Raw genomic sequence first — 22,162 nt, 5'->3', positions numbered from 1 at the left:
AACTAGTGAGAATCCTAAGTATTAAAATGATTCAACTTAGCTTATGGCTATAATTTTTCTTGGTAATCCTATGCAATATATTATGCCATTTAGGCTTTGTTATGTAGTCAATATCACTTGCTTTATATTTGTGAAAAGACATCTATCTATATAATTATTGTGCATTATGTAGTCATTACGCCTATAGTAGAAAACTTTCCGTTTACAGAAAAACTAGAGCCAATTGACAAATTTCATTGTTATATTTGAACTCAGAATGTGAAATTCATTAAGAAATGGATCCTTTTGTTTCCAAAACTGGCAAAAAATAAAAATTTGTTGAACAGTGTTAGAGGGAAAAGAAAAATATTGGAGAAGTTCTGAACTGTAAGTGGAAAAGTCTTTGATGACATCCAGAAAAAAAAAAGCACTTCCATTACAACAGACTTCCCTGGATTAGTAACTTGTTCCCACCTGCTGGAAACTTTTTATTTATTTATTTTAACAATTGGTGCTGCAATTCACTCTAAAAAAAAAAAGTAACTGACAACACACATTAACTGATATTATGAAAGCTTACTAATGATATCTCATTCAGGAACATTAGCTGACCTATTCCTTGCTCACATGCGTTTCAGCAGGTAAATGAGCCGTGTGCACAGCATGCATTTGTTAAAGATTTTGATAAGCTTCAAGCAGCATTTTGAAATTAAAAAAAAAAAAAAAAATCATTAAAGTATGGGATGTCAAACTTAGAATTTGGATTGGAGGGCTGACTGTCACCTTATTCAAGCTGTTAGCATGCCATCAACAATCTTCAATTAATATTGAGTCCTGCCAAAGCTTGCCAACAGTCATCACTTTTAAAAAGACTCGTACCTAAAGGAGAAGGTCACCTTTTTAAGGGTGGAACATGAAACAAGTTCTAGCTCATGTCACCAGTTCATCCAATCCCCCTCTCCCTGTGACAGCAGGCGGGGGATCTTCTCCCCGCAGCCACCAACTTCATTTAATCACTGCTTCCTGTGAATGGATAGACTACAACTACTGGCAGCTACCCCGGCTAATAGCTTGTTCTGAATGGACTGCAAGGGCACGGATGAGCACTCTAGTTCATTCACAAGCCGACTTGTAAACCGTCAACCCATATAGGAGGTATGGGCTGAAAGCTGAAGAGCTTTTCTGCAAAAGCCAAACATTGCACCCCTGATCCATGGATCACAGGTGCAATGCTTTCCAGGCTCCTGCAGGAAAAAATAATAATAGCACATTTTCTTTCTGCACAATTTGTGCATTTATTATTTTTTGCTAGAAAAGTAAACTTAGCCCTTAACCTTCCCAAACTAGTCCTGAATGGTGCAATAAAGGCTTTATCAAAATCTGCTGTACATGATGCTATTATACAAGCTAAGCTGTGAAGTACCTCTTCTCAGCCACAACATGTCCTCAGGTTTCCAGGTTGAAGGATGCCCAGCATTATTCATCCTGGAAGACTGTGGGCATACTGTGAGTGTGCAAGATAAGTAACGACCGGCCAACAGGAATTTCTGGGATTGGCATATAGGATTGAACACCACTAAGCTATGCCAAAATTGAGCCTGATCAGAGCAATATGAGAATTGGGATGAGAAGGGGTTTGGAAATCAGCTGCAAGTTTGTGCAGGCACCTTTACAGTTGCAAGAAAAAGTATGTGAACCCCTTGGGATTACGTGGAGTTTTGCATGAATTGGGCATAAAATGTGCTCTGAACGTCATCTAAGTCACAACCATAGAAGAAGACAGTCTGCTGAACATAATACTACACAAACATTAGATGTTGCCATGGTTTAATTGCACATAACATGTAAACATTCACAGTGCAGGGAGGAAAAAGTATGTGAGGCCCTAGCTTAATGACTTCTCCCAGAGCTAATTGGAGCCAGGAGTGAGCCAACCTTGACTCCAATCAGTGTCATGATATTGGATGTGTTGCTGACAGCTGTCCTGCCCTTAAAAAACACACACCTGTTTTGGGTTTACTGGTTTCAAGAAGCACTGTCTGATGTGAACCATGCTTCGCAGAAAAGAGCTCTCAGAAGACCTACGATCAAGAATTGTTGACTTGCATGAAGCTGGAAAGGGTTACAAAAGTATCTCCAAAAGCCTTGATGTTCATGTGTCCACGGTAAGACAGACTGTCTACAAATGGAGAAAGTTTAGCACTGTTGCTACTCTCCCTAGGCGTGGTTGTCCTGTAAAAATGACTGCAAGAGCACAGCGCAGAATGCTGCATGAGGTAAAGAAGAATCCCAGAGTGTCAGCTAAAGACCTACAGAAATCTCTGGCACATGCTAACATTTTTGTTGACACATCTACAATAAGGAAAACATTAAACAAGAATGGAGTACATGGGAGGACACCACGGAGGAAGCCATTGCTGTCCAAAAAGAATATTGCAGCACGTTTGAAGTTTGCAAAAGAGCACCTGGATGTTCCACAGCACTACTGGCAAAATATACTGTGGACAGATGAAACCAAGATTGAGTTGTTTGGGAAGAACACACAACACTATGTGTGGAGGAAAAAAAGGCACAGCACACCAACATCAAAACCTCATCCCCACTGTAAAACATGGCGGAGGGAGCATCATGGTTTGGGGCTGCTTTGCTGCCTCAGGGCCTGGACGGATTGTTGTCATTGATGGGAAAATGAATTCCAGAGTTTATCAAGACATTTTGCAGGAAAACGTACGACCATCTGTCTGCTAACTGAAGCTCCGCAGAGGATGGGTGATACAACAGGACAATGACCCAAAGCATACAAGTAATTCAACAAAACAATGGCTGCAACAGCACAGAATACGCCTTCTGGAGTGGCCCAGTCAGAGTCCTGACCTCAAGCCGATTGAAATGCTGTGGCATGACCTTAAGAGAGCGATTCACACCAGACATCCCAAGAATATTGCTACACTGAAACAGTTTTGTGAAGAGAAGTGGTCCAAAATTACTCCAGATCGTTGTGCAGGTCTGATCTGCAACTACAGGAAACGTTTGGTTGAGGTTATTGCTGCCAAAGGAGGGTCAACCAGTTATTAAGTCCAAAGGTTCACATACTTTTTCCTCCCTGCACTGTGAATGTTTACATGTTATGTGCAATTAAACCATGGCAACATCTAATGTTTGTGTAGTATTATGTTCAGCAGACTGTGTTAGTCTATTGTTGTGACTTAGATGACGTTCAGAGCACATTTTATGCCCAATTCATGCAAAACTCCACGTAATCCCAAGGGGTTCACATACTTTTTCTTGCAACTGTATGTTCTTGTACTTTATATCCATCAGCATTCGCTGTTTGATTTGGTCCTAAATGCATACAATACTTCCAAGCACACAGTGCTGGGTGTTAGATGTGCATCATCAGCCATGTATGCTTAGCAATAAGCCATCATTTACAGACGGAATCAACGTTGACACTTCAGATGCATCTTGACTGGAATGCATTTGAGATACTTTTCCATAATCCCTCATTACCCATTAAACCTCTTCCGAATGCAAAGCATCCAACGCTGAATGGTTTTTTAGCTCGACTCTGGGAATGCCCTCTCTGAAGGTTAACATCTAATAGGCAGACGCTCTCCCCGCTGCTAGATTGGAGTTGACAGGGAGGTGATGAGCTGAGAAATCCAACAATTAATGTATAATTAGACCACATTACAAGAGCAAAATGCAACAGACCAGAACAAGCTGTAGAGACAAGTCTGCTCGAAACAAAAGCAGCTTTTCTGCTTCAAGTGCAGCAGAAAATTATGCCACTGGTACTGACCATTATAAAAAGAGCTAACACTTTAAAAAAAAACTTAGTAGAATTGTATGTCAGGGCACAGTAAAAAACAAAACAAAAAACCCATGGAGTATTACATCTCTCCCAGAAATCCAGTGTCCTAACATTGTTTGGGCTGACAGTGTAGTGCTTTTTCTGCAATGAAATCCCAGCCAGTGATGTCAACCCTATCTGCTGGAGTATAGCACTCTGCCTATCCATCAGCCCACTCTTTGCTTCCCCACATGCATAGATTGATTTCTTTCTCAGAAAAACAGTGATGTTGCCTTGACTCCAGAGAGTCTTCTCACACATACTGTGTGTAGGGAAAAGACTCTGGGGGTATTAAACCTTCTGGCTCAAATCTTAGGTGGCCCCCCCACCCAAGGCCAGTACGACTATAGTCAGACTCCTGCACTCTATGGATCTACTTGATATATGGTGGGAGAGGGCCATTACATTTTGCTGAAAGGCCATATAGGTACTCATTTGTATACTTTGATTTCCTACTAAGTCCCCAACAATGGTCACTCTTCCTTTTTTTTCCCCAGACATGTTCTGTAGACTGGCACTGAAACTTGAGGGTGTTGTCTTATGTGTTGGCAATTCTAATACAGCATTGGATTTGAATCTTGATTAATCCATGCCTTCTGGCTCTCAACATGGGTGTCCCCCAAGGCGAGTACAACTCTTGGGTTAGGTAATTCTGAGGGCATGCCTAGGTCAATAGGAAGGGAGTCAATAGGAAGTGAGTTCACAGTGACTGTCCCTTCTACACTTTTACAAGACCCCTTATTTTTCACGTGGCAGGAAGATCAGTCCCACTGGCGGCACTCCCACAGACCTGCAGTAACTTAAGGTATTCTGTGTTTCAGCATATAGCTATAGAGACCTGGCAGCATAGGTTCCCTTGATCTGAAGGGTTTACCTTCAATACAAGGTTGTTTCACTGGCAGTAGAAGCTGAAGCTTGGTGGGAAAAGGTAGGGAAGGCCTTTTAATATTTAACTGGTGTGTCCTGGAGCGAGGACCAAGGAAAAAAACACCAAGGGTGTGTGGCTAGCATCCTTTTATTGGCTATTGTAGGGGTGGTGGGGGCAGTGCTGAGGAAAAGTAGTTTTTAAATACAAACAAAACACTCATATCACATGGACAAATTACTGCTAATCAGATGTAGTCTTTCTACAGAAAAACAGTGACACCATGTGGAGAAAAATAAGAATGCCACTCTATATTTTACTTAAAAGTGACACTAAACCACCCATTCTCAAGCAGGGTTCCCTGAAACCCTAGGGCAGGGGCGGGCAACTGTGGCCCTCCAGCTGTTGGTGAACTACAAGTCCCATCATGCCTCTGCCTTTGAGATGCTTTTAACGGTCAGTTTTGCAATGCCTCATGGGACTTATAGTTCTACAACAGCTGGAGGGCCACAGTTGCCCACACCTGCCCCAGAGGTTGCAAGGGGTTCCTTCAGCTGTGGCTGATTGACCTCCTATGTGATGGTGTATGCACAATTTTTAATCAAACACCACTTGGTACAGCCAGTGGCATTACACCTATGACCTTTAAAGCTTTCTGTAAGGGTGGCATTCTGGCCACTACAGTAAAAAGGGGGGGGGGGGGGGGAGGGGGAGTTCTCTGGCCATCAATGAAGGGGACAATCTTCCCACTGATCCATAATTTAATGAATTTTAGCAAGGGTTTCCTGAGACCTGAAAATTATTACAAGTGTTTTTCTGGGGTAAAACGGTTGAGAAAGGCTGCACAAAACTCTGCTTAAAAAAAATAATAAAAAAAAATCATTATATAAATATTCAGATGATCGGTGGAACATCAGTTGATGGAAGCTAGTCATGAAGACCAAAAGAAAAAGAAAACAAACAAAAACAAAACCTCAGTAAGAAAGGGAAACTAAATCAGAGAGGGGCACAGCATGTGCTCACCCAGCTAATAAAAAGTAATAGCTGACATCTTGAGGTATTGGACATTATCTTTCCTTATTAAAATGAAGAAAAAATCTCTTGCCAACTATGTAATGCATATATGTGGTGGCAAGAAAGATCGGCTTTAATGCCCACATGCCGCATATAGGCAGATAGAGGTTGTGTGCCAAAAATGTGCTCACAGTACATTGACTGATAACAAGGCTTTTCATTGGGAGCTAGCAGGGAGGGTTGCCAACCATGTGACCGTTTTGAAAGCCAATCACAGCGGTCCACATGATACAGAAGCCTTGTTGTTCCCCTATGCATTAAAGCCCACTTAAAGGGCAATTAGGAGAGAGTCTTAAAAGAAAAGAAAAAACCCTTAAAGCCATTGTAAACCCTTATATACAGTCAGGTCCATAAATATTGGGACATCGACACAATTCTAACATTTTTGGCTCTATACACCACCACAATGGATTTGAAATGAAACGAACAAGATGTGCTTTAACTGCAGACTGTCAGCTTTAATTTGAGGGTATTTACATCCAAATCAGGTGAACGGTGTAGGAATTACAACAGTTTGCATATGTGCCTCCCACTTGTTAAGGGACCAAAAGTAATGGGACAATTGGCTTCTCAGCTGTTCCATGGCCAGGTGTGTGTTATTCCCCCATTATCCCAATTACAATGAGTAGATAAAAGGTCCAGAGTTCATTTCAAGTGTGCTATTTGCATTTGGAATCTGTTGCTGTCAACTCTCAAGATGAGATCCAAAGAGCTGTCACTATCAGTGAAGCAAGCCATCATTAGGCTGAAAAAACAAAACAAACCCATCAGAGAGATAGCAAAAACATTAGGCGTGGCCAAAACAACTGGAACATTCTTAAAAAGAAGGAATGCACCGGTGAGCTCAGCAACACCAAAAGACCCGGAAGACCACGGAAAACAACTGTGGTGGATGACCGAAGAATTCTTTCCCTGGTGAAGAAAACACCCTTCACAACAGTTGGCCAGATCAAGAACACTCTCCAGGAGGTAGGTGTATGTGTGACAAAGTCAACAATCAAGAGAAGACTTCACCAGACTGAATACAGAGGGTTCACCACAAGATGGAAACCATTGGTGAGCCTCAAAAACAGGAAGGCCAGATTATAGTTTGCCAAACGACATCTAAAAAAGCCTTCACAGTTCTGGAACAACATCCTATGGACAGATGAGACCAAGATCAACTTGTACCAGAGTGATGGGAAGAGAAGAGTATGGAGAAGGAAAGGAACTGCTCATGATCCTAAGCATACCACCTCATCAGTGAAGCATGGTGGTGGTAGTGTCATGGCGTGGGCATGTATGGCTGCCAATGGAACTGGTTCTCTTGTATTTATTGATGATGTGACTGCTGACAAAAGCAGCAGGATGAATTCTGAAGTGTTTCCGGCAATATTATCTGCTCATATTCAGCCAAATGCTTCAGAACTCATTGGACGCCGCTTCACAGTGCAGATGGACAATGACCCAAAGCATACTGCAAAAGCAACCAAAGAGTTTTTTAAGGGAAAGGAGTGGAATGTTATGCAGTGGCCAAGTCAATCACCTGACCTGAATCCGATTGAGCATGCATTTCACTTGCTGAAGACAAAACTGAAGGGAAAATGCCCCAAGAACAAGCAGGAACAGAAGACAGTTGCACTAGAGGCCTGGCAGAGCATCACCAGGGATGAAACCCAGCGTCTGGTGGTGTCTATGCGTTCCAGACTTCAGGCTGTAATTGACTGCAAAGGATTTGCAACCAAGTATTAAAAAGTGAAAGTTTGATTTATGATTATTATTCTGTCCCATTACTTTTGGTCCCTTAACAAGTGGGAGGCACATACGCAAACTGTTGTAATTCCTACAACGCTCACCCGATTTGGATGTAAATACCCTCAAATTAAAGCTGACAGTCTGCAGTTAAAGCACATCTTGTTTGTTTCATTTCAAATCCATTGTGGTGGTGTATAGAGCCAAAAATGTTAGAATTGTGTCGATGTCCCAATATTTATGGACCTGACTGTATACACTCAGTGACAAGCCTCAGGTGATACACAGAGATGCTACAAATCCTCCTACATATGTTGTACCTGTTTATCTAAAGAACTCTCCTCTACATGAGTTCAAAGTAGAACATTTACACAGCTTGTTTGAGCTTCAGCAGGCTGGGGGGTGTGACATCACATGCTGCACAGTTCAGAGAGGAGAGCCCCTCTGTGGGGGAAAAGGGGGAGACACTTTCCTCCACACAGCACACAGGAAAACATGCAGTTACAGCTAGCAATCACAGGCTGTGTGCTGGAGGTCCCCTACCCATCCCCTCTCCATCTATTGGGAGTCAGAAATAACTTTCAGTGGTGAGTCATGAAGATAGCAGAGGAACTAGACAGCAGAGAAAAATGTCATTCGGTGCTCTGGATTGAGGTAAGTACACACTATAGAAGGATATGCATTGTTCATTTTTCATGCTTAAGGTTTACAACCACTTTAAAGGATAAGTTCATTTAAAAATAAATAAATGCCCATTTTTTCGCAGATAGAAAAAAAAAAAAAAGTGCATTTACCATTTTTTTTGGAGCCTGTAAAACATTGCACCAGCGATCAGCAGATGCAGCTGGTGCCATGCAGGTCTCCTACAGACTTTCAATGCATCTGTGTGCTCGTATGGGCAAGCAGATACACTCTTACAGGAAGAATCAATGAACTACCTAGAGCGCTCGATAGCGCAGTGGTGGTTCATTGGAAACTACAAGCAAACATCTGCAAAGTTGGTACTTGTAGATCATTCCTTCACAGAACTCTGTGAATGAATGACGCGGCCCCGTAGGCCTGTGCGGCTTTCAAAAACAGCTGGTATAGGAAACTTCTCCCCACGCTGCTGTCATAGGGAGAGAGGGCCGCAGCTGCAGCAGTAGGAACATGTGAACTGATATACAGTAACTGCTTATAAGTGTAGTCTGGAATTGAGCTTTAAATCCATGCAAAACGAAGTGAGTTGGAATCTTTCCAACCAAGTGGTAAAAACCCAAGCAAATGGATGGTGCCACTGGCATAAGAAAGCAACGACTGACTTCTGCAGATTATCACCAAAATTAGATGCTAGGCCACAAAGAGTCACCAACCTTCTCCAGCAGCACTTCTCTCTCGCTCTCCACCTCTTCGCTCCACATGGTCATATCATTCATAGTTTTCTGTGTCACAGTTAGTACTAGTACGTGGTTATCAGGGATCTCAGGAAACATGGATACAACATCTGCAATAAATTAAATTAAAAATTATTTCATCTAAAAATACTCAGGACTGGGCCAGCATTCAGAATTTATAAAAAATACTAGCCAGTGAGCGTCCATTTACACCATGTAGACCTGCGGGAACACACGCTGCAGCTTGTTTTAACACGTGTTGCAACATGCTGCACTACTGCATCCTGTTCATTTTGAATTGGTCCCGATTCAAAGGAAATTACTCCTATTTTGTACTGCAACATACATTGTTGAGGAGCACTACAACAGAGATCTGGGCTATAGATGCATCAGGGTACCATTCAAAAATCACTGCAATGCATGGGACTTGGTGCAGATTCTTGTGTTGCAGTAATGTGTGCATTAGCACAAGGTAGTGGTGTGAACGAGCCCTGAAACGGATTAAGGGACCTCAAGAAATCAAGAGAACCAAAACCAAATGGACTTTTGCAAGAATCTGAATATTCAGAGGTGAATTTATCATTGTATCTGCACCAGAACGCTGTGCAGGAAACGTGGGCAGACTGGCAGTAACCTATGATGCTGCTGCACAATTCTACATGTGCAGATATTGCGGCTGTGCCGGAAAGTGAAATGTTGCTATTTGTGACATATTGGCAATTTGTAGCAGTTTCTGCATCAAATTTACTACAACTGTGTGCCAAATTCAAACTCTAATTACTGTGCACAAATGGAACCAATCTTAGCTTGGCATATATATTGTATTCACATTTATGTCTTGTTGGATATAAAGAGGTGTTGGGTGGCTACTTTGTAGTTTAGGTATTGGTCCATAAGCGCGGATATTGGATTTATATTTTAAACTCAGCATTTAGAAGTAGAAAAAAACCCTTCCGTTTTGCTTTGACAGTGTTTTTCTGTCAGAAAAAAAAAGCTAACCACTTGAATGCTAGTACAAAAAAAAAAAAAAAAACCGCTCAAAATTAGTGTTTTTTTCTGCCAAGAGCACTGGTGTTTTTGTAAGCCAGTGTGCATGGAGCCTAATTTTTCCTTTTTGTTTGGACATCTGGATATCTGTACAAGAAGAGAACATTCTGTGACAGGGTGAAAGCAGCCGCCTCTCAGCCTAGTGGTACCTTTTCTCAGCAGTTCTGGACATCTCTGCATGGCACACTCTACTTTTGCATTCTCAAAGTATGATCCCGCACTGCATACTTCTTGCTGCTGCAGAGAAACATCACTTCCCTAAAGGAAAAGGGAGAACAGATTACAAGTCCAACCTATCAATCTTGTAGTGTCAGACAACAAAAGAAAGGTCTGGTTGTTCTAGCTGCATTTTTGCGCTTCCGTTATACTCATAAGCTTTTCAGATTTTATGCCATCAGCAATAAAGTGCTTAGGGACTAGGCAGACGTCTTATGTGGTGAACATTCTCTTTCTATTTGCGTGGCACTAAGTGAGGAAACACCTGCTGGTAGGTTTTTTGGGAGTCTGAGGTGCGTTCTCAGGCTGGGCATTTGTTTTCAATGTGGATGTCTGGGGCTTTTCTCCATTATAGATATATCGCTTGATTGCAAAGGCGGTCAGGACTTGTAGATTCCCCTTTCACAGAACCCTGAATGAATGGCATGGCTGGAGCCCCACACAGCCACGGTTTTTCCATTTTTTTGAAATAGTGCCAGCTAGCGGGGGAAGATCCTCCACTAGCTGTCACTAGATGCAGCGGAGTGGGCTGTGGCCGCAGGAGTGGAAACATGTTGCATATTCCACTCTAAAAAGAGGCTGAACATGTTCCCAAAGGTGAAGTAATGCAGGCCATAGACGGGTCGAAAATCGGCCGATTTTCGGACAGGAAAAAAAAAACAAGAAAAGCCCCACAAAAAACCAAAATGGGCCGATTTTCGCACCGCTAATGGTTAATTGGTCAGCCGTTTTTGCAGGGTTTTGGCACATTTTTTTTTATCGGTAAAGTTGAAAAAAAAATTGGCCAATTTTGCCGATCGGCCAATTTTCCCGACGAGGATGGGCAAATTGGCCGATCGTTTTACCAATAAAAAATCTGCGCATGAGCCGTGACCTGTAAGAAGAAGAAAAAGAAAAAGAAGAAAAGGAAGAATTTCAGTCCGCTATTATATTTTATATGAAAAGTCTTGTGGTTGCAACAATGTATCCATTTGTATCCAAATAAAAACGTGTCCGAAATGCATACAAATAGATACATTGTTGCAACCGCTATGCTTTTTCATGTCAAATATAATAGCGGAGCTCTCTGCAAGGGACAGAAGTAATTAAATGCCGGCCGTAGACGGGACGAAAATCTGCTGATTTGTTTTTACAGTTGGTGGTAACGTTGGCCTATTGAACGACTGATTTTCCGTTTTTTTTTTTTTTTAAATTAAACGGCCGGTTTTCGACCCGTCTACGGCCTGCATTATCCTTTAATAAATAAAGCTCTGTGTGAGGTCTTGAGACTCATTCAGGTGGACACAGTGGCCTGTGCTGTGTAAATCAGTAGTTTGTCTATGTGGCTGGAGCTGTGTACAGGCAGTCTACGTTATGCTATGTGGACACAGCAGCTGAAGGAACACAGCCAATTTGGCAGGTGTGTGGTGCAAATTTTTTAAAATGTTATTGCAATTTTTTTTTTAATGTAGGGGGGTTTGGAGCTGTGGGAAAGGGAGTCAGATCCTGGACAGGAAGAGCAATTGGTGTGGCTGGGGGCAATCACTGGAACTGATCCCCCTGTAGATCCCACCTGCAGCAGCTGAAGGCTTGCAGGGATGGGAAGAGGAAAAGTCAGATGAGCTGCAAAAGGGAGCAACAAGGGGATCAGTTTTAGAGACTGATAAGACAAGTAAACACGACTGACCTGGAGTTGTCGATGCAACTGGACTAGTGGTAAGATTCAGTTAGGTCTGATTCACACAGGATGTACAAAAAAGTGTACACTTGTGGAGGACAATATTTACCTGCATGGGGATACACAGGTGTTCTGCTCATCTCCGTGCAGGCAATTCCATTGATATCAATTAGGATGCAGTGGACACACACACCAATCTGACAAATGTGCGAGTGCATAGCCCCGAATGCACCCCGAGTACATTTGGACCTGTGTACCCATGCCCAAACTCTCACAAATGTCACATTACGGGCAGCGTCTGTATGTGTGCAGCCACTGCATTCTAACAGAAATCAATAGAACTGCCTGCATCCCCATGCACGTGAACATGGCTTTCTACGAGGCTTATACAGATTGGACAAGAAAAAGAAGGGATCATTCTATGGCCAGCCTTACTTACCATTCTGGATCTTTGATAAAGCAGTGTTGTCAACCTAAGCCAAGAAGTGTTAATGCTAAAGAACACTTTCTCCTCTTTATATCTTATTGTGGAGGTGTCTTGTAGTCCACAAAGAGAACTAGAAGGAAGAATGCTAACTCATAAGGGCTCATGTACACTTCAGCTGATAAACTGACGTTCAGGAGCTTTTCTGCATTTTTTTCAGCAGCCCCTGACCTCTCCCTAATGTTTTCCTATGTGTCCATGTACACTGTGTCATTTACAGGCAGTTGAGTTTACAGTCATTTTTTTTAACGCACCAAACTTGCGTTCAGGAGATTTTATCTGCGTTTCAAACACCAAACGCGTGTAGCGTTTAGAAGCGTTTTTTAACTGTTCCATATCCAAATGCTGTCCGGAGCCTTTTTTCATCATCCGAAATGCATGCAAAGCGTTTTCCATGTATTCAAATGGACCCGGTACACCAGTGCAGTCAGTTCCAGGTTTTACGTGAAGGAAAAAAATGGTAGAACGTGCCGCATTATGCTCATGATGGGATCCATAGTGAATACAACCAGAAAAGACAGGTCATCTCAACACATACTGCTCTCTCTATTTCTCTCAAAATGTCTGAAAAAGTAAATTTTTGACTGTTTTTCAGTGCATTCTGGGCATTTTGGAAGGTCTCCTGAGGTTATCTTTTAAAAACACTTCTAAACGCAAACGCGCATAAACGCAGTATGCAAACGCAGCTAAAACTGACATTTTTTAACCTACATTTTTCAGCAGTCAGTTTCCATCCTTCAGAAGTGTTTCCAAACGTCCTGTGTACATGAGCCCTAACAGTTAGCATATGCAAAAGGAAATTAACTCAAGTTTTATGGCAGGATTGGTTTTTACATTCTTTTTTTTGAATCACAACACAGTTTAAATGGTGCATTTAACAGACCAAAAGAAAACTAAAAAAAAAGAGGAGTTTAATATTAGAGTTGACATACTCTTAAAGGAAATCATCGCTTTGCCAAAGCCAACTTTAACAGGACATTCTATCACTTTCCTTTGCCCTAAACAATGGATGTCGGCCGCTGATCACAACACAGCTCTCAAAGGACAACAGGAGAAAGGAAAAATGTGTCCTGCCAAATCACGCAAGCTAAATATAACAATAAGAGACACACACACTACCTATCATATAGATCACTACACATTGTTTGCCGGATATCATGTCCTACCTGGAATTCATTGACAAACTGCGCCATGACAAACTCGTGTCTCTCACTAGCAGCTGGCTCAGATAGGAGGTCAGGTAAGTTTCTTGGAACTTGGACTTTGCTCTCTGTGTTCATTCCATTTACATGAGCATCAAATCCAACATTGCCAGGGAGTTGAAAGCGCTGATCCTGTGGACCAAAAGGCCCCATAACCTCATCTGGCCACACTGTTCTGGGAACTGGGAATAGAACACAAGAAAAGACATATGCAATCACAGAATCAATTCAAAACGTGCATTATAAGGAAACGTGGACAAACAAACATTGCAATACAGAGATGAAACATATATAACATAGTTGTTTTACCCGCCTAAGGATTTACATTTCCATCCATTCAGAACTGAGATTTACACAGTACAGACAGGAAGACGACACCACCCAGGCATTTATCCCCCCTCCCATCCCATCCCCCACCCCTAACCCTCCATGTGTTGATTTATGTCAGCACAACTGATGTTGAATGCTGAATTACTCAGTCTGAGCAGAGGGGATTGCAACTGAAATTCAGGAAAATACAAAAAATGAACACAGCCAAGTATTTAATAAGTTATTAACAGGTTCTTTTATATGCAACTGGTGTATTTTATAACTGCCTGCAGTCCAGCTTTAAAGTACATCTAAAAGGCAATTGCATGACCAACTAAACAAGTCCCAAATTTAGTTACTTTGTGATGCACAATGGAAGACAGCCAAGGCAGCGCTGTCAATCCAAAAAGCAGTGGGCGGGACTTGGTGCGGCCAGATACAGGGTTGAGAATCAGCAATGACAATGATGGTATCCACATCCCCTGCAACAACTTCTCAATATCTTTTCCCGCTGTAGTGCAAGCTACATGGGAGGCCATAGTTCTACTTTATAGAGTAACTTCATTTTTGTTGGAAAAAAACAAAAAACAAACAAAAGCAAAAAAAATTCCCCTCTGGATGATTCAAGCACATTGCACGGATTTTAACCACTTTTGCACCGCCCTATAGAAGAAATACTGCTACAGGGTGGCACGGGTGCGCAAAATTACATATATATACACGTGATTCACGCTCCTGCAGTTTCTGCAGGCCCAGGGGGCACGGCACCGCAGTTCGAGGGATCAATCATTCGATTTAGGCCAGTGATGTCTGGCCTAAGTCGGATAATCGATCCTTGTCCCATCAGGGATCTTCCTGTACCTGAGTTTACAGTTACACAGGTACAGGAAGACAGCTTCTCTCTCTGGGCACATTCCGTCCCAGAGAGAGAAGAAATCAAGACACATGTGAGTAAAAGCACTACACTTTTCCAGTTAGAACACTCTAGTACACATTTCACCCCTTGACTGCCCCTCCCCCAGTTAACCCCTTCACTGACCGGTCACCAGTGTCATTAGTACAGTGTACAGATTTTTTGCTGATCACTGTACTAGTGTTGCCAGCGACTTCAGATAGCGTGCCAGTTAGCGCCCTTCCCAGATAGCGTCCGATTGCCTGTCAGTATACCAGAAATCACATTTAACCTCTTGATTGCCAGGAACACGCTCACATACACAAAGCTCCATTGCTAGTATAGTGTCTGATCGGATCAGATCAGAACTATACCAGAGTTCACATTAGTATAGTGTCCCCAAAATTTCAGTGTTAGCGGGATCAGCCCCGGCACCTGCGGTTAGCGCCTATGCTTATCCCCTCCCCCAGCAAATGCAGTGTCAGTAGGTCACGGTCACTTGATACAATGCGTACAAAACCGCAGTGTTTGCAGAATCAGGCCTGATCTCTGTTAGCACTTGCCAGTAAATTTTTTTGTAGCATTTCAAGCAGTCCCTGACAGCCAGGTGCTTTTATTCCCTATGAGTCGCACTAGGTACCTATAAATTTAGTGGCCAAAATGTCAATGGAAAGGTACTATAGTGAAGACGCCTACAGGATTCTGAGCATGTCAGGAGATAGAGAAAAGGGAAGACTCCCTGACACAATCAGCCTCAGAATATGAACCTATAGACAGCAGCGGCACCCTGACAGATAGCTCAGACGATGGAGAAGAGGTCCCTGCTAAGATCAGGTGTACCCGACCCCATTCCCAGGTTGCTGAGATGTTACAAACGCATGATGACTCATATGCAGCAGAGTGCCAGTACTAGTGCCGCTCTACCTTTTGGTGAACTGGCGAGCACCAGTGGCCTAGTACATCTTGGTCTTATACATACCAGCAGTGCAGTATCACTTGGTGACATGGCGAGTCCCATAAGTGCAGTACAAGCTGGTGCGGTGATGAGCACAAGTAGTGACCCGCAGCCACCAAGAATTCGCACACAGGCCCGTAGAGCTCCTAGTATCCTTCCGGATGTGCTTGCAAATCCCGATTGGCATCCCACAAATTCTGCAGCACCCGTACTTCCCCCATTCACTGCCCAACTCAGAATTCAAGTGGAAACAGCAAATTTAAACACTCTCCTTGATTTTTTGTAGCTGCTTTTCACAGATGATCTGTATGCATTGATTGTGGATCAAAGCAATTTATATGCACAACAGTTTATCACCGCCAACCCAAATTCAAACCTTGCCAGACCATTCGCATGGAAACCCATTACGGTTTCCGAATTTAACGTTTTTGGGCCTAACCCTCAACAATGGCATTACTAAAAAAAAATGAATTGCGTTTGTATTGGTCCACAGACCCGATTTATCATATGCCGTGTTCTCTGCTGCCATGGCCAGGCATAGATATGAGCGTATAATGCGTTTTTATGCATTTCAAATGACAACACACTCTGTCGTCCTTGGGGTGACCCTGAATTTGACCGGCTCCACAAAATTCGGCACCTCGTAAATCACCTTAACCAAAAATTTGCAGATGTTTATACTGGACTTGGTGTCATCCTTTTTCCATATGGGGTACCACTTATACGTGGACAATTTTTATTCAAGCCTGCCACTATTTAGACATTTGTACAATCTTGGAATTGGTGCATGTGGCACCATGCGACCTAATTGCCGGGGCTTCCCCCAATGGCTTGCAAATAACCATCTTAGAAAGGGGGAAAAAAGCTTGCTTGAGAAATGAGGAATTGCTCACAGTGAAGTGGAAGGACAAATGGGATGTTTTTGTCCTGTCTTCCATTCACGCAGACACGACCATCCAAATTGCCACAGCAGCTGGTGTTGTTGAGAAGCCCCACTGTGTCCACGACTATAACCTTAGACATGGGAGGGGTGGACTTCAACGACCAGATGATGAAGCCATACTTAGCTTCCCGAAAAGCCAGACGCTGGTACAAAAAAGTGTCAGTTTACCTATTTCAATTGGCTCTATATATTTTGTGCTTTACAAAGCAATTGGACAAAGTGGATCCTTCCTAAAATTCCAGGAATAGATCATCACAGCCCTTGTATGCAGAAGGTGCTGTGGCCCAAACCCCCAACCCAGATGCAGTTAGCTGGCTGCAAGAGAGGCATTTTCCCGATTACATTCATGGTACCCTAACCCAAAGGACACCCCAAAAAAGATGTTGTGTCTGTAGCAGACATGGAATTAGGTGTGAGACATGCTTTTTTTGTTCCTCCTGTCCTGACCAACCTGGTCTCTGCCTCAAGGACTGCTTCCGTTGTTACCACACACTAGTGGAGTATTAGTATAGGGTACAGCATGGCACAGTTAAGGGCACATATTTTCACAGGGTTTCGAACGATGTTGGGTAGTCAGGAAACTGGCTATCGCATTTGGAGAGACCCTACAATCGGTTTTACAAAGTTAAAAAAAAAAAAGTACAAATCCCCCCCAAAATTAAACATTTTTAACTACCAAAAATAGTTATAGTTTTTCTTGTTGTTACTGTTCTACCGTTACAATTTTACTGGTTTATTGTTAACCATTGCTGTTTTCTTTGCAGGAATGCCATTCAGCTGCAGCACCAACCTATTTATTCTGACAGCAACAGAAATGTGCTCTCAGAATATACATAACTCAGTGTGGGCAACGCTGTTGGATGAGATTTTTGATCGGCAGTTAAAAAAAAGAGCATATATGCTGAAGCATGGGGGCCTGGGGTGGCCAGTGGGTAAAAGGCCCCTATGCTTCAGCATATATATATATTTTATAATATTTTTTGGCACATTTCATGTGTGCCCACACAAGAAAAAAAGAACATGGCATATACACCCAATAAGGACCAGCGACGTACTGGTACATCACTGGACTTTCTGTGGTTCTACCAGGATGATGCCTACAGCTGCAGGCATCATCCTGGTATCGTTTTTTTCAGCCAGGGATTGGCTTTTATGTAAAAGCAATCCTAGTGGCTAATTAGCTGCATGATTGCTTTTAGAAGCAGCGGGAGAAGATGAACCCCTCCACCACTTCCTTCCACGGCCTTCTTGGCCAGTCCCGTGCCATCGGAGGGAACCAGAGAATGCAGCTGGAGTTTCTGCCATCGGACCATACAGCTGATTGGAGACCAAAATGGCACCAATCATCTCTATAGTCTAAGAAATCAGAAGCTACAAGCATTTCATCACTTCAGTTTCGCAGGATATAAACAGCACCATTTGTAAATTGGGAAAGCATCTGATCACACCGATCTTGGTGAGATGAGATAATGTAAGGGCAGAGGAGACATCTAGGGGTTTATTTACTAAAGCTGGAGAGTCCAAAATCAGACTCCCTTCTGCATAGAAACCAATCACCTTCCAGGTTTCATTGCCAAAGCTTCATTGAACAAGCTGAGGTTAGAAGCTGATTGGTTTCTATGCAGAAGGGAGTCTGATTTTGGACTCTCCAGCTTTAGTAAATAAACCCCCTAGAGTCTGATAGACTCCAGATTTCTCAAAAAAGAATATATGACAATGTGCATTGAAGGTATAGGGGCTATTTGCATTCCCTGTTATAGCATTAAAAGTGATAAAAAAAATAATAAGAGACAATGTAAGAATAATTAAAAAAATCAAAATAACTTAAAAAAATAAAATAAAAGCACCCTCCCCACGTGAGCAAGCGTTGACTCCATGCCAGTATGTAAACAGCAGTTGCACCATGCATGTGAGGTATCACTGCGACCGTTAGATCAAGGGCACTAATTCTAGCACTAGACCTCCTCTGTAAATCTAAAATGGTAGCTTGTACAGGCTTTTTAAGCGTTGTCTATGGATATTAAAAATGTATGCAGTCTGTCGCCATTGCATGCGGCATGCGCAGTTTTAAAGCATGTCATGTTTGGTATCTCTGTACTTGGCATACCATCTTTTATATTTTACCAAATAATTGGTCAATATATTGTGTGTTTGTGCATTAAAAGTATAAAAAGTGTATTTTTAAAAAATATTTGCATTTGAAAAATCGGTGCGCGAGTACTATGTGACATAAAACATTGCAGAACCCACCATTTTATTCACTAGGGTGTCTGCTTTAAAAAATATATATTGTTTGGGGGTTCAAAAGTACTTTCCTAGCAAAAAATACTGATTTTATTTCATGTGAATAAAACGTGTGAGAAAAGGCTTGGTCTTCAGGTGGTTAGAAGAGTGAGTGATTTGTGGCTTAAACTTCTAATGCTGGGCATAAAATGATCCCATCCCCCAAAATGACCCCTTTTTGGAAAGTAGACACCCCAGACTATTTGCTGAGAGGCATGCTGAGTCAATAGAAGAATTTATTTTTTTAACCACAAGTTTTTGGAAAATGACAAAAAAAAGGAAACTTTTTTTTTTTTTTACACAAAATTGTCACTTAAATGATTTATTGCTCACACATGCCATGGGTATGTGTGGAATTACTCCCTAAAATACATTTTGCTACTTCACCCAAGTATGGGGGTACCACATGCGAGAGACTGTTTGGCAGTCTAGCCAAGTATAGGACCCCAAAATCCAATAAGCAGCTTCAGACTTTTAAAGGACTTTATTTCCTCATTACACTTCCTGACTACCTATCACAGGTTCGGAGGCCCTGAAATGCCAGGGTAGCACCAAACCCCTTCAAAGGACCCCTTTTTGGAAAGTAGACACCCCAAGGAATTTGATAAGAAGCATTGTGAGTATTTTGCAGATCTCGTTCGTTGCCACAAGTTTTTGGAAAATGAAGAAAGAAAACAAACATTTTTTCTTTTTTTTATATTTCAAAACCTTGTGAGAAAAAATGAGATCTGCAAAATACTCACCATGCCTCTTTTTAAATTGCTTGGGGTGTCTACTTTCCAAAAAGGGGTTATGGGGGGCGGGGGGGGGGGGGGGGGTTGGTGCTATCTTGGCATTTCAGGGTCTCCGAAACTGATAAGTAGTGAGGAAGTGAAATGAGGAAGTTACGCACCTTCAGGCTTTCAAAGTGGTCATTGGATTTAAGGCTCCTGTATGTGGCTAGGCTCCCAAAAAGTCTCACACATGTGGTATCCCCATACTCAGTAGAAGTAGCAGAATGTATTTTGAGGTGTCATTCCACATATACCCATGGCTTGTGTGAGAAACATATAATTTAAATTACAACTTTGTGTAAATAAAAAAATTATTTGTAATTTTCCCAAAACTTGTGCAAAGAAAATAAATCTTCCATGGACTTAATATGCCTCTCAGCAGATAGCTTAGCGTGTCTACTTTCCGAAAAGGGGTAATTTGGGGGTGTTTGTACTATCCTGGTATTTTAGCACATCAAGAAATGTGATGAGCAGTCAGAAAGTAAAAGCTGTGTAAATTCCATTATCTACACCATAGTTTGTAGATGCTATAACTATCACACAAAGCAATCAATATACACTTACTGGGATTTTTTTTTAACCAAAAACATGTAGCAGAATACATTTTGGCCTAAATTTATGACTAACTGAGTTTACTATATTATTTTTTTATAGCCAAAAGTAAAAAATATTGTTTTTGTTTTCAAAATTTTCGGTCTTTTTTGTTTATAGCGCAAAAAATAAAAAGCGCACAGGTGATCAAATACCACCGAAAGAAAGCTCTATTTGTGTGAAAAAAAGCACATAAAATTTTGTATAAATGACCATGCAATTACCAGTTGAAATAGTGCAGCTCCAAATGGCAAAAAAAAAAAAAAAAAAAAAGGCCTGGTTAACAAACTTTGTTGGAGATTCCTACCTTTTGTTATTCTGAATAAATTACTGTTTGTCTATGTGTGAAATGAATGTGAGTGATTTTATAATTAATAATCAGCTGCTGCACTTGCAGGTCTTGAATGAGGAAAGTGGCAGGGTCTGCATCCCTTTAGAAGTGACTTCCTTTTGGGAGTAGCTTATCAAAATCATTTTTTATTGCAGGGGATGGCCAAAATCTTACTTGTATCTTAGTGCAGACAACTGCGAAAATCTGAAATCCAATCACACAAGCAGGACATTACATTTCTGAGGGGGAGGTGTTCTGTACACCATCAGTGTACAGAACATCTCCAGATTGTCATATTGCATTTTACAGTGTTGCAGATTGAAAAGGAAAGGTCATTTTTATTACCATTCAATTACAAAATAACTTGTGTCGCAATTGTATATGCTATATTTGTTTTTTCTTTTTTCCCCCACAAAAGTGGATTTACCCTTTAAGCAATAGCTGTACAGCTAAAGCAGAACTGAACTGTATCTGAGCACCACAAACTGAAAAAGCTATTTAACCTCTTGCCCACCAGCCAATCACAGCAGGTCACATGACAGTTGTATACAATGGATGGCTTCATTCATGCAATTTACTGTATACTAGTGAGTCTACCTGTGAATGGTCACAGCGATCACATGCACAAGCTGGGCCAATCACAGCCCAGCTGTGTCATGTGATTAGCCGTGGCCAAATCACAGCTAAGCACAAAAAAAAAGAAAAACCCTGAATGAATCGATGTCATTCAGGTAAATGCTTGCTTATAACAAAATAATTCTTTACTATAAGCAAATTGTGTAAAAAAAAAAAAAAATACTGCTCACTTCCCCAAAGTAGTACAATGTTACTATGGTAACATTGTACTACTTTGGTCGTAGTGAAATATGAAAAAAAATCTTAAAAAAAAAGAAAAAAATGTATTAAAAAATTAAAAATAAAATAAAAAAAAAATGATATATTTTTTTCTGTCACCAGTCAGTGTCCCTGATCACCGCCATGCCAGTTGCCTTTGATAATGTGCCATTACCACGAAACGCGTTAGGGATAAGGACACCTCTCACACCATTGATTATCCACTTGTTTCATGCATCTGACTGTCGGCCATCTTCTTGGATTCTTTGCATCAGCTTTTTGGACATTACCATGTAAGTGTATTACTTACTTTTTACCTTTGAATAAAATACTACACTATCAAGATTTCTTTCTTTTGGGTCTTATTGCTGAGCCCCTGAGATGATCTCCTGATAAGAAAGTACACCAATCCTGGCGATAGAGGATATAAAGTGATTTCGTGTTACTGTAAAGAGGCGCACTCCCCCTGGTGGTAGGAGACGGCAAGAGTGGTGCACTGGTGTTCCTGAGGGCTTCACGCTGAGGACCATCTGGCTGTGACCAGGAGTAGGTCATTATACTCCAATGCGCATGTACTTGCGCTATCTGGTTAGTGCATAATACAGTTATTCCCCTATCACGGAAGTCACAGATTTTTTTGGATACATCACAGAACTTATGATTTTAACATCACCATCACTATATGCACCTTGATTAGTCGGATAGATCTTCATTACTTATCTGATTACTGTTTACAACAATTTAAGAATGTGGAATCTGGTGCATGTTGA

General features: G+C 41.7%; 1 protein-coding gene across 1 annotated transcript in view; it reads right to left on the bottom strand.

The window, feature by feature from the left end:
* The window catches only part of MMADHC (metabolism of cobalamin associated D), a 53,557-nt gene that overhangs the window by 7,447 nt on the left and 23,948 nt on the right, over positions 1-22,162 (bottom strand). Inside the window, exons 4-6 of the mRNA XM_089689367.1 lie at positions 13,446-13,663; positions 10,072-10,180; positions 8,855-8,985 (exon numbers count right to left, since the gene is read on the bottom strand). Of these exons, the coding sequence (XP_089545493.1) occupies positions 8,855-8,985; positions 10,072-10,180; positions 13,446-13,663 (458 nt within the window). The remainder of the gene's footprint in view (positions 1-8,854; positions 8,986-10,071; positions 10,181-13,445; positions 13,664-22,162) is intronic.

This window comes from Staurois parvus, unplaced genomic scaffold, assembly GCF_062004578.1.
Source record: "Staurois parvus isolate SC_StPar_1 unplaced genomic scaffold, SC_StPar_1.0 ptg000471l, whole genome shotgun sequence".
NCBI classification, from domain to species: Eukaryota; Metazoa; Chordata; class Amphibia; order Anura; family Ranidae; genus Staurois; species Staurois parvus.
The sequence above is the reverse complement of the archived record's forward strand: the minus strand, read 5'-3'. Positions and strand labels throughout refer to the sequence as shown.